Source organism: Convolutriloba macropyga, chromosome 8, assembly GCF_964194025.1.
Source record: "Convolutriloba macropyga chromosome 8, txConMacr16.3, whole genome shotgun sequence".
Lineage (NCBI taxonomy): Eukaryota > Metazoa > Xenacoelomorpha > Acoela > Convolutidae > Convolutriloba > Convolutriloba macropyga.
In genome coordinates, this window is record NC_134475.1 from 33248338 (window position 1) to 33261647 (window position 13310).

General features: G+C 34.8%; 1 protein-coding gene across 1 annotated transcript in view; it reads right to left on the reverse strand.

Annotated features, from left to right (window-relative positions):
• Nucleotides 1-12773, reverse strand: part of LOC142344087 (uncharacterized) — a 58890-nt gene extending 46117 nt beyond the window's left edge. Inside the window, exons 1-2 of the mRNA XM_075395571.1 lie at nucleotides 12332-12773; nucleotides 11742-12022 (exon numbers count right to left, since the gene is read on the reverse strand). Of these exons, the coding sequence (XP_075251686.1) occupies nucleotides 11742-12022; nucleotides 12332-12582 (532 nt within the window). The 5' untranslated portion in view covers nucleotides 12583-12773. The remainder of the gene's footprint in view (nucleotides 1-11741; nucleotides 12023-12331) is intronic.
• Between the last annotated feature and the right edge of the window lie 537 nt (nucleotides 12774-13310).

The following is a 13310-nucleotide window of genomic DNA, read 5'->3' on the forward strand; positions in this document are numbered from 1 at the left end:
TTTTACAAACAGAAAATTGTTTTCAATATTGATACAAAAGCATTTCACGCAATTTTTGCTCCATTTTGTGCTCATTCCAAGTTTTTGTCTTCACGGGACACGTGGAACTCAGAAGAAAAAAAGGAGTTTTTTGGCGAACATTCGGCACTAAGTTGTTCCTTCCGGCCACTTCAATATATCACCCAGGACACATATCTATTGTTGTTCTTCAAATCAACCAAACACATTTATGTCATCAACAAAAAGCACAATATTTTTTGGCTGCAATACAAGGAACATTTTTACTAAAGGAGAAAGATGACCAGTACTAACATTTTGGGTACACCACTATTTTTTTCTCTCGTCGTTGAATTCTTCTACCAGAAGAATACAATATGCTGCCTGTTTTGGCAGCGTGATTTTATATGATCTCTCATGTTGCCTCTGAAGCAACATATATTGCAATTGTCTGGGGGTATGTCGTAATCATTTATGTCAGAGGGTTTGATAACTATAGCAACGAACAGTGAGACAGTATGTTTTGCTCTATTTATTTGCGCGTCGTAAGGAAGTCTAATTTTGATCGTTCGCATGGAAATTCTTTTCTGTTGTTTCTTTTTAAATAAAAAATAACATTTTATTTTTTATAATTTTTTAGCAAAAAGCTGCCGACAAGAAAAATAAAGCAGTGGCTATATAAATAGGAGGAAAGTTTTTATCGCTTTTCTTATAATTTTGCTGTACCTTGGCGATGCTTAAACTACCTGGTTTTTCAGCCTAAATTAAATCCTTATTAAAAAAACTTGCTGTATTCGCTTTCAACTAGATTTATCTGTTTGGGCAACTGCTTGGTAAAATCCATCGGAGCTTCAGGTGTTTTACTAATGGGCTGTTCGTTTTCAAGAATGACGTCCCTTTTCCTTTTTGGTATCAGTGCAAGAGTTGCAATAGACTGTAAAAATATTCTCTCATAGATTCTTTGAATTTGGTTCTTCTTGAGGGCCAAATATGGACAACAAGTTTTTTGAGTTTTCCAGTAGTTTTTGTTTCCGTTGCTTTGTTATTTTGGAATCCTTGATACAAAACGTTTTTAAGTGAATGTAATTTTTTTATTTTGAGTTCTTTTTCTTGCCACCAGATTTTTAAAACTTAAGTTACCAAAGATTACTGTGTTTTTGCGTTCTATTTGTTACGTTAGCTGGCTGGAAATTTTTTTGGGTCTATTGGGGCAAGATTAAGAATGGCAGTCCTCCGGTGAGATTGTTTCTATTTTGATAGTAATTGGTTGCTCGTGCGGTTGTTTTTTTCCGGTAAAGTCCCCCTCCCCACGTTTTTGTTATTCATTAAGAAGAAAACAACAATATTTATAGTTACTTCAGTTTCCGATTTTGAAATTTATTCAGCAGTCGGCAGCCCAAAGATAAGGCAAGATTTGAAAGAAGTTTCTCCTATTATCAGCAGTGAAATTAAAGATCTTTCGATGTATAAAAAGCTATATTTTTATTTGAAAAATAAAAACGAGGAATGGGAAAGAGAAAAGGAGACAAAAAGAATGCTTCCTCAGTTCAAAACTATGAATGTACTACAGTAGATAGTTCTAGCTTTGTTGAAAAGAGTGTGTTATCAGACACTTTAAATGAAGGAAACCAATCCTCTGGATTAACACAGTCAATGAGCAAATTGACAGTTGATGATACTGACCACCGTTTTCACCACCGGTCCTGTTAATACAGTGCTGTTTTATGCTGATAGAAAAGAGAGGCTGTTTAAAATAACTGTGAAAATCCACAAAAACAACAAAAATGAAATCAGTTATTCAAGTTGGGGACCACAATTTGATGAATGGGAGTGCTCACGGTCCATTTGGGCATACGCTCAATTTATCTTCCTACTGTCAAACACAAAAAATATAGCACCACGTGATATAGCAGCCCGCATTGACGAGATAGTTTTGATTGGCGAAACAGAAACAAAATTAGGTAGCACAGAGGTCAGCCCTGGTTCATCAAACATGAATCCTATTGGACTGCCAGACTTGGAAACAATTTGGAAGAAACAGATTCAAACACTACGGTACATACCGGTCAAATTTCGGAAAGAAACACAAACAAAGTCAGGAAAACTTACTGTTAAAACGTTTTCAGCGCCGGTTAAAGCGGGGGACTACGCCGGACTTTGATGTGAAGTTGCATCGCAATCAAGAAAAACCGTTACTGAAACCATAGAAGCACTTGCAGCTCGTGCTAAGGAGCTGTGCCTCCAAGGCCAATTCGGGAGAGCAGCTAAAATTCTGTCATCTGATGGAGTAGCGCCAGATAATATCCAAACATTCAGAGAGCTTAAAACTCTACAACCTCTGGAAGAAGAACCTCGGCTGCAAATTCAAGATTACAGCTCCCAAGCTCATCAGTTTGATGAGCCAACTCTATTTGGCCAAATAGAGGACTTCTCCAATGTCTCAGCTGCTGTCCATCTAAAATGTACCCTGAACACCCTTTGCTTGCAGTTAATTGCGCTGCTTCTGATCAATCTAAACAAGCTGTTGCGAGAATAACAAAGCCAATGAATTTGGCCAGCAGAGGTCAGCTCACTGTGTCAGTGGCATCAGTTTTCTGCAGTGCTTCTTTAACTGCTTTAAAGAAATTCAAAGGTGGTGTACGTCCGATAGCTGTGGGCGAGGTCTAGTGACGTTTGGTTGCAAAATGCATAGCCAAACAAACACAAGCAGAGTCGGTCGAACTGTTCTCATCTAAACAATTTGGTGTAGGATTCAAGGGTGGAGCTGAAAGTATCATACACGCTACCAAAATTACATTCGAGAAATTGCAGTTTTCACAGAATGCAGGAATATTACAGACCGATTGCAAAAAATCTTTCAATTCAATTAAGCGAAATCAAATTCTAAATGCAGTTGTTAGATTAATGCTGAGTCTTGCATCATTTGCCATTTATTGCTACTCACAGCACATTCATTGTTTTATAGTAACAAATCTGTAACAGCACAGTCATCTTTTCTATAGTAACAAATCTGTAACAAGTCAATCTGGAGTGCAACAAGGTGATCCCTTGGGTCCTCTATTCTTCTCTCTAACCATGTGGCCTATAATAGAAGAGACTGAATCAAACAAACCTAATCTTACCCAGCACTTTTGGTACCTTGACGATGGTATTATTGTTGGAAGAGAACCCGAACTGAACCAGGCTTTAGATATAGTGACAGTCTCGGGTGAAACTTGCGGCCTAGAACTCAAAAGAGACAAATGTGAGGTCTGGTCAAAAGGAGCTCTGAACATGATCGATAGCAGAATTGTAAAAAACAGTAGAGGGGGACTTAAACTACTGGGTGCTGCTGTTGGATCCCCCGATTCGCTGCTTCCTCGATACAGAAACGTGTTCAAAAGATCGAAAAATTACTGGACAACCTTGAGTAATAAACGACCCATAGTGTGCTCTTAGCATTCTACATAATTGCCTGGGTGCACCAAAAAAGTTGTTGTCACTGCGCTGCAATACACCATCAGAGGAAGCTGTAAATATTTTTGAGGAACTTGACTCGCTTCAAAGGACAACTTTTGAGAATATTCTGGGAACAGTCTTGTCCAATGAATCATGGCATCAAGCATATTTGCCTATCAATAAGACTGGAATTGGAATCCGACGAGCGTTTCATCAGATAAAGGCGTCTTATATTTGTTCGATATCGCAGTCTGATAGATTAGTAGTGCTTATAACTGGCCAAATTCCGACAGCAGATCAATCTTTTACCAAATTGATTGAGGAAATAAATGCTTGTCAATATCGCAGCTCACTCAAAGCAAAATACATGAAGTCCTCGACAAAGTTGCTCTCAATAAATTAATTGAAAATCCAACTTCCTCGGCCTCCATCTCTTGCACAACGAGTTTCGTGCAGCTGTGAAGTACAGACGGGGCGCTCCCATATATGAACAATAAAGGAAGTGTCACTATTGTAAAACAGGATCCTTGGATACACTCGGTGATCATGCTGTTGCATGTCATGGGCGGGGCGATATCATTTCGCGACACGACCGTGTATGGGACAAAATTTTTTCCGCTTGCAGCGCTGCCAACGTTTCACCAGTTTGCGAGCAGAAAAACCTGATACCTGAAGCAAATTCTTGACCTGGAGATGTGTATTTACCTTGTTGGTCTGCTGGGCAACCACTGGATATAACCATTATCTCCCCACAGCAACCCAGTATTATTTAAAATGCGGCGAGAAAGTCTGGTTTTGCCCTTAGAGCTGCTGAACACAGGAAATTGTAGCAATGTCCCCAAGAATGTGCAAACATAGGTGTTCAATTTTTTCCTATGGCTTTTGAATCATTTGGAGGACACTCTGAATTGGTCAGAAAGACGTTGAAGCGAATAGCTCTGCTCACTGACAACAGAAGTTTGTACTCGGCTGGTTTGTCAGTTGCTTTCAGCAGACTTGCGCAATAGGTTTCAGTGACACTAGTGCGAGGAAACGCTAAAATTGATAGCAAAAAGCGCAGAACTGTGAGCCAGCTGCAAGCAAAAGAAGCCTACTTAATGTCTCATGACCTTCGAATGCATGGGTTTCATTATCGCAGTTTCAAATCAAATAGCGTGGGTTCCACCATCCTAGTTGAAAACCCGATTGTGTGGGTTTTACTATTCCAAATGAAAACATGATTGATTTGATTTAATTAATTTTGAGTTTTTATTCTTACCTGACCAAAGTGGGGAGAATAGAAACCTATATTTCATATCAAGAAAACTGAAATGAACTGCTGAAAATTGATTTATTAAACTGGTGATCTGCTGTTTTATAAACCTAGTCATGGTAACGAAGTTAATTGTTAATTCAATTCCATTATGTTGAAGAAAAAAATTCTTCCACGTTCTTCTTTGCATCTTTGTGACTTTTTTCGATTATATTGTTCTCTACTTTCTATTCATTTTACATCTAAGTACTTTTCCCAAAACACTTTCTACCCCATTTTTAAAATTTCATTGGCGGTTGTTCAGCGTTTCGCAATTTTTTTTTCAAGCTCGCTTTTTAAGGACTGATATTTGTTGATTTTGAGGACTGCATGTGATTGCTCGAGGCATTTCAAATTAGTTGTTGCATTGTTCTTTTTTTCTTTATTTCAACGTTCTAGTGTCTGATATTGTTCTGTAACAGTTAACTGCAGTGGTCAGTAATTTTACAGTCCTCATATCTTGTATCGCAGTTAAAAATCCAAAAAAATCATCTAAAGTTAGCTTCTTCAAGTAACTCTAGTGCATTTAAACATTTTTTATTTACATTTCTGTTGTAAGGTTGTCTCTTTGGCTAGGTTTCTTTGAATAGTCAATAATGAATTCCCTGTGAAAAATATGTCTCCGCTCGGGGAGACATATTTGAATATCGTGGTTTTTTGACGTTTTCAATAAAAAATCCAAATCTTTGTTGTGATAGCAAATCAACACCTCCTCTTCTTTGCTTACGATTACAAGTTACAATGTTGCTGAACAAATCAATGGTAAAACATTTGTCATTTGAATAACTTTTTTACACTTTTTCTGAGAGCTCTGAAAAGTGTGGCTTTAAATTTGTAGCTTCCAAGTTTGTGTAAACTTTATCAAAACTTGCACCAATCAGTCTTACGTTTTGCCCAATGACTTTGACTGATTATTTGCTTGATTACCCAAGATTCAACTGTCCAATTAAGATATTTTCAAAATGGCAATTTACTTTTTCTTTGATTTTGTAAAAGCAACAGCTTGTTGGTAACTTTAATTTCCTTTGTGGTTTGAGGACGACCATTGATTTGATTGGTTCCATTGAGTGGTTTGGTCAGTTGTGTTTTCTGATTGATTCAAATTAGTTGTGTTTAAACCGTAGTAACTATCCAAAGCATAATGGCAAGGAATCAAATTCATTACCTTTTGACGCTCCTTTGAGAATAATTCAACTCATCTGCAACTTATCGTTTCCGTCACAGTTCAATCTTAAGGCTTTCATTTCCTTGGTAGTGCTATTAGAGTTAGCAGTGTGCCACCGCGCAACTGGTTTTTTCATTTTTTTTTTTCATTTTTTGTTATTCTGTTTTCAAGAACTTTGTTTTGGGCAACACAAATGAAAATATTGCTTCCAGTCAAGGAGTATATTATCAATTGTTCGACTTCTGAAATGAAAACATCCGTTTCTACTCAAAATTGGCTTCAAGTGACGTAGTTTATATGTCTTTTTTTTCTGTTGTCACTTTTTTAGCTATAAATTAATGATTATATTAATATCATTCTATTACGAGCTTTTTAGTTAGAAATAAACACTTGACAATCGAACTGCGAACATACCTTCCAACATTGCGGGATTTCAATGCCAGTCTAAAATTATATGAAAAATGGACAAAAATGAATTTTGTGCGTTGGAACGCTTTTGGTCATGTCAATTTGTCTGCAACGTGCAATTTGCGCATTACAACTTGTATTTCATCAGGTATATTTGTTCCGACGCTCTTGAGGGTTGAGGAACTATATACTCAAATGGGTATTTTTGTTTAGACAGTTTTGATCGATCGATATATTCATGGTAACAGAATTGAGAGTGGTATCTTGAAAACCCTGTCCATCGTAGAATACGGAATTAAAAAGATTTTTTTTGAGCTTTGTTTTCTTGAGCGATTTATCGTGGTTTAAATTTTTGTGTATATAAGAACATTTTGCTATACTTTTATTCACATTTTCTGGTGCCTAAAATTCCGTCAATTTTGCTAAAATATGTAAAAATTGTAAACAATAGTACTGTTGATTTGATTTTGAAAGACAAAAAAGTTTTGCTGACTATTTTGATTTATTTGTTGGCCTAATATTTAGCTAAATAATTCAAAATTGGTATTTTTCAACGAAAGTTTTCGGAATAAGTTTCTTTAATCTACTTTGATTGAAATGTGCCGCCGCGCAACTCTGGTTTTTTCTCTTTTTTTCATTTTTTGCTATTCTGTTTCAAACACTTTGTTTTGGCCAGCACAAATGAAACTATTGCTTCCAGTCAAAGACTATCTTGTCAATTGTTCGACTTCTAAAAGGAAAAGTTCCGTTTCTACTCAAAAATTGGATTCAAGTGAAGTAGTTTAATGTCATGTTTATTCTATTATCAATTTTTTAGCTATAATTTGTTGGTTATATTATTATTATCATTCTATTACGAGCTTTTTAGTTAGAAATAAACACTTGACAATTGAACTGCGAACATATCTTCCAACATTGCGGAATTTGAATGCCATTCTAAAATAATATGAAAGATAGACAAAAAAGAACTTTGTGCTTTGGAACGCTTTTGGTCATGTCAATTTGTCTACAACGTGCACTTTGCGCATTACAACTTGTATTTCATCAGGGTCTATTTGTTCCGACCCTCTTGATGGGTGAGGAACTATATACTCAAGTGGGTATTTTTGTTTAGACAATTCTGACCGATCGATATATTCATCGTAACAGAATTGTGAGTGGTATCATTGAAAAGCCTGTCCATCGTAGAATATGGAATTAAAAAGATTTTTTGAGTTTCGTTTTCTCGAGCGAGTTTTCGTGGTTTAAATTTTTGTTTATATAAGACCATTTTGCTACATTTTTTTCACATTTTATGGTGCCTAAAATTTCGTCAATTTTGCTAAGATATGTTAAAATTGTTAACAATAGTACTGTTGATTTGATTTTAAATGTCAAAAAAATTTGCTGATTATTTTGTTTTATTTGTTGGCCCTAAATAATTCAAAATTGATATTTTTTAAACAAAAGTTGCCAGAATAAGTTTCTTTAGTCTACTTTGATTGAAGTGTGCCGCCTCGCAAATCTGGTTTTTTCTCTTTTCATTTTTTGCTATTCTGTTTCAAACACTTTGTTTTGGCCAGCACAAATGAAACTATTGTTTCCAGTCAAAGACTATCTTGTCAATTGTTCGACTTCTGAAAGGAAAAGTTCCGTTTCTACTCAAAATTGGATTCAAGTGAAGTAGTTTAATGTCATGTTTATTCTATTATCAATTTTTTAGCTATAATTTGTTGGTTATATTATTATTATCATTCTATTACGAGCTTTTTAGTTAGAAATAAACACTTGACAATTGAACTGCGAACATATCTTCCAACATTGCGGAATTTGAATGCCATTCTAAAATAATATGAAAGATAGACAAAAAAGAACTTTGTGCTTTGGAACGCTTTTGGTCATGTCAATTTGTCTACAACGTGCACTTTGCGCATTACAACTTGTATTTCATCAGGGTCTGTTTGTTTCGACCCTCTTGAGGGGTGAGGAACTATATACTCAAGTGGGTATTTTTGTTTAGACAATTCTGACCGATCGATATATTCATCGTAACAGAATTGTGAGTGGTATCATTGAAAAGCCTGTCCATCGTAGAATATGGAATTAAAAAGATTTTTTGAGTTTCGTTTTCTCGAGCGAGTTTTCGTGGTTTAAATTTTTGTTTATATAAGACCATTTTGCTACATTTTTTTACATTTTATGGTGCCTAAAATTTCGTCAATTTTGCTAAAATATGTTAAAATTGTTAACAATAGTACTGTTGATTTGATTTTAAATGTCAAAAAAATTTGCTGATTATTTTGTTTTATTTGTTGGCCCTAAATAATTCAAAATTGATATTTTATAAACAAAAGTTGCCAGAATAAGTTTCTTTAGTCTACTTTAATTGAAGTGTGCCGCCGCGCAACTCTGGTTTTTTTTCTTTTTTTTCATTCTTGGCTATAAACACGTTAGAAAGAAACACGTTAGAAAGTTTGAAATAAACACTTGACAATCGAACTGCAAACATACCATCCAACATTGCGGGATTTAAATGCCAGTTTGAAATAATATGAACGATAGACAAAAATGAATTTTTTGTGCTTCGGAACGGTTTTGGTCATGCCAATTGGTCTACCATGGGCACTTTGCACAATACAACTTGTTTTTCATCAAGACATATTTATTCCAACCCTCTTGAAGGGGGACTCTATAATCAAGTAGGTTTTTTTGTTCAGACAATTGTGACCGATCAATATATTCATTGTACCTAGTTGTGAGTGATATTATTGAAAAGCCCGTCCAGCATAGAATATGGAATCAAAACGATTTCTATGACTTTCGTTTCCTAGAGCGAGTGATCATGGTTTAAATTTTTGTAAATAGAAACCATTTTTCTTTATTTTTATTCACATTCTCCGCAATTTTTGCCTGACATTTCGTCAATATTGCTGAAATATGTAAAAATTGTAAAAAAAGTACTGTTGATTTGATTTTAAAAGACAAAAAAATTATTGTTGACTGTTTCCATTTTGTTTTTTGGCTGAAATTTTGGCTAAATATTTTACGATTTAGCCTTTTTCATCAAAAATTGCCCGAAATAAGCTTCTATAGTCCACATTACCGAAAGTACACTCCCAAAAACAACTAAAACAATCTTCCTAAACTACAAAGGGAGCTAAGGTTACTTCCACAACCATTGGGAGTGCTCTGGAATTAAAATAATGCCGCTTTCTGCGAGCTTAACTCTATGATTATCGAACACGAGCTTTTTTTTAACTAGCAAATTTCCTAGATCTATAACCCTCGATACAATTGAGTGTTCTTCATGGACAAACAGCAATTGCAAGGCAGTTTTGTCTAATCTTGCACTGTTACAATCCAAAAATGGTTGGGATTCTAGTTGGTTGGTTTTTTTAATATAAGGAAAAAATTCGATATTTTCTTTTTTAATTAAAGAACAAAACAATTCAAATCAAAGCTCACTGTTGATAGGTCCAAAAGGCTTCGTAAGCGGTTCCAAATTCATGTATCTAGTTTTTTTACCCAAAAACTTATGATCATTTTGACTTTTAAAAATGTTTTATTTTTAAATAAACAATGGCTTTTTGAACTTCTTTGCTACTATTTTTTCTTTTTATTCCGTCAACTTGTAACTTATCGTCAGCATAGAAAGAGTGCTTCTTCTTGCTTTTTCTTCTACTAAATTAATATTAATTTTTTTGCGGCTTTTAGCGTTCAAAATAAGGAAGAATGGAACATATAAAAGTATAAGATGCATAGATTGTGGTTTTAACGGCTTTGATACCATTTTCTCTGAACTTATTATTTTTAATTTGTCTTTAACAATCTTATTCACTTTGTCTTTTCAGTCGTATGAAATTACCTTGATAATGACAGGTCTTGTTGGCTCTTTATGGAGGAATAAATGAGCCTATGTTCTGATTTGAGTTGATAGCTGATGACAACTGTTTTCAAAAGTTAAAAAAATATCAATTCAACTTTGCACTTTTGTACTTTTTGTCAATTTGTTACCTCGTCTCCCTGATTAAAAGTCACATATGACAATACTGTTGTCAACGAAAGGTGTAAGTGTACAAAATCGCATGTTTTTAAAGAATTCGTTTTGAATTCAACGGCTTCGACACCGTCTTTTCGCAAAAAAAATGTAAACTTACTTTTGATATTTGTCTTTATTTGACGTTTTTTTGTAGAGGTAAGAGATTTTCTGAAAAAATAAGAACTCACGCGCTTTCTTTGCACGAATAAATGTATCTATTTGATTTTTTTTTGTTATTTTGTTAATGGCTTTCGTGACTTTGAATATAATTTTATGACTTTGAAAACAAAAGTATTCCTTAATCGTTCTTTCATGGCTTTGAAAACAAGAGTATTTCTCAATTTTTCCTCTTTTTCTGTTTTTTTGTCTATTGCTTACCTAGTCTCATTAATGAGAGGTCACATACCACATTTTTAGGTGTATCGAAGAAGGCGCAATCAAACATTTTTGATGAGCGAAATACGGCTTTAGGTCTTCGACAGCTTTTTCTCGCAAGTTTCAATTGAATTTTTGTTTGTTATCTCTATTTGTTGTTCTTTTTGTAAACGCATTAAAAATTAAATAGTGACAGGTCTTAGTGCCCTCCTATAGAGGCATATGTTACTGTAAAACATTTGGATGTTTTCATTTGTTATCTAATGTTTTTAATTACTTTTAAAATTAATTGTTTTTAAAAAAATATAAGCGATTTTTTTTTAACTTTGCTGATTTTGTTCTTTTATCTAATTGTTACCGAGCCCTATTAGGGCCGGTCTCATATCTTTTCAAATAAATACAAGTTAATTTGTTTGGTTTAAATTTTATCTGACGATATGAACCTTTAACGAACAACTTTAATGAACCCTTGCATGCATAATGTAAGCAGTTACTTCCAGCATTTAAATATTGCACTCAAAAAAGAGCGTCATAAATCTCTAATATGCTTTGTTTCACTGATGGCAATCAATTGACGCTCATCGATATAAAAAGTGAAGGAAGATTTATTGTTCGAAATAGTTCTGTCGCACAGGCAAACTTCAAAATTTCAGGATAATTTAAATGAACAGTTGAGGTAATTGTATTTAGATTTATATATTGACATCTCCGGAATTGTTATGCTCACCCAACTGGTAGAGAGCAGATTAATAAACGATGTTACCCAATGAGAGAAAACGATACGTTGCAGACTGTTTTCTTTACTCAACTCGTCAAGGGTGTTTTCTTTTTATTCATGCAACTCGAAAACACCAGGGTCAAGAGAAGTAGGTCAATTACTTAAATTTGAAATACTTTCATGGAAGACCCGAGGTCATAGAGAGATGAAAGATAGATACTTGGGAGCATGCGACTAACTGCTGATTTTAACTTTACATTGAACTTTGATTCTGTAAATGACACCACGCTGTTAACTAACCAGCATTGAAAATATGAAAAGTGAAGTTTACCGTATTGTCCATTGACCCATAGACAGCAGTAGTTGTAGTCATTGTCTGCACAGCAATCGTCATCTTGTAGACACGGCAGATTGTAGTATGTGTTCCTCAAAGACTTCAAAGTGCAGAGCTCTGCAATTCCAGAAGATGGTCTGCTCTCTTTCTCACAAACTAACGCCTCACCCCCACAGTTGAGGTCATTCGAACAAGCTTGTATGCCAATTCTGGCAACGTCAGCGTCCGACACGCACTCGGCTGAGAAGCAGTTCGGTTTAAAAATGTCTGAACACTCGCTGAAAATTGTGACAGACATTTCAATACAAAAGCTACAATTGAAGGGATGAATTGGTGAAAAATTTAGTCTGGAAAACGTTTTTTTTTAAAAAAAAACTTGCTTATCCTGAATCAAATAGAGATGCTTATCCTGAATCAAAATGTGAATTCTCGACTATATAATTTTAATTGTACATTCTGATAATACAGAAAAGATGGTCTTTAAATACCACCATTACCACTTTTTATTTGTATATGTTGGCGTGGAATTCAAGTAGTTTTTTCTCCATGAAGAATTTGTTTCTCAATTTCTCTTTAATAAGACGTACCTACTGTCGGCGCATTGGAGGTTCAAAGGGTTGCACACTTCGTGCCATTTCTCCAGCAGTTCTTTTGTAGTCTGATCAGGGGAACTGCTCAAAACAAGATCAAAATTATCATCAAAGTAACTCCAGTTGAATGAATCCATCCTGTCTGACCAGTTTTGAAGCCAGTCTGGCTCAGTTACACTTTCCAGATAACACAAAGATTTTCCTAAATTCGTCAACACCAGAATCATAACTAACAATATTGAATACATGGGGGCTCATTCAACTGTTTTATTCAAAGGAACCGTACTTTGACGCAAGCAACAGTATAATATACTCTTTCGAGTTTAAACTTCACTTGCTTTCGTAAAAAATATTATTGAGTTTGTGTTTTACTTAATTTAAGTGGCTATTGTTTGAATTCTATAACTTTTAGCTGCGTTAAATGTTTGAAGCGTTCAACAAAAAATTTTGACGCTTAGCTATTGTAGTTTTTGTGACGAACTCAAACACACAAATAATTATTAAAACAGACGTAAATCTTTTTTGCGTGTTATTAACTCAATACAAGCAGACTTACAAAAGCTCATCGCATAGCGAGTTACTCGTTCAAAAACACCTCTGATTTCAAGTTCAACTCCTCCCATCCAGACGTATGCACAGTGCGACGTTGTTTGCTATTTGTAGTTCTTCCGACCCCATAAACTCAAAAACCTCGTCTCTTTTGTACAGTTAATTTTGGTTGATCTATATAGTTGACCTAGAGTGGTATAATGAAGAACCCAACAAGCGTAAATACGATTTGACTTTTTTAGAATTTGCAATTCTGAGGCTTATGGAGATAGAAATTTTTGAGGATATTTGACTTTTTACATTATTTTCGAAAAACTTAAGTTTCATAATCACGGGATTCGGCTGATTTTCACTATTTTTGTGCACTCTATTGGAGTTTTTATTACCCCTGAGTTAATTGTCTCGGTGTGCTATAGATTTTATTAAT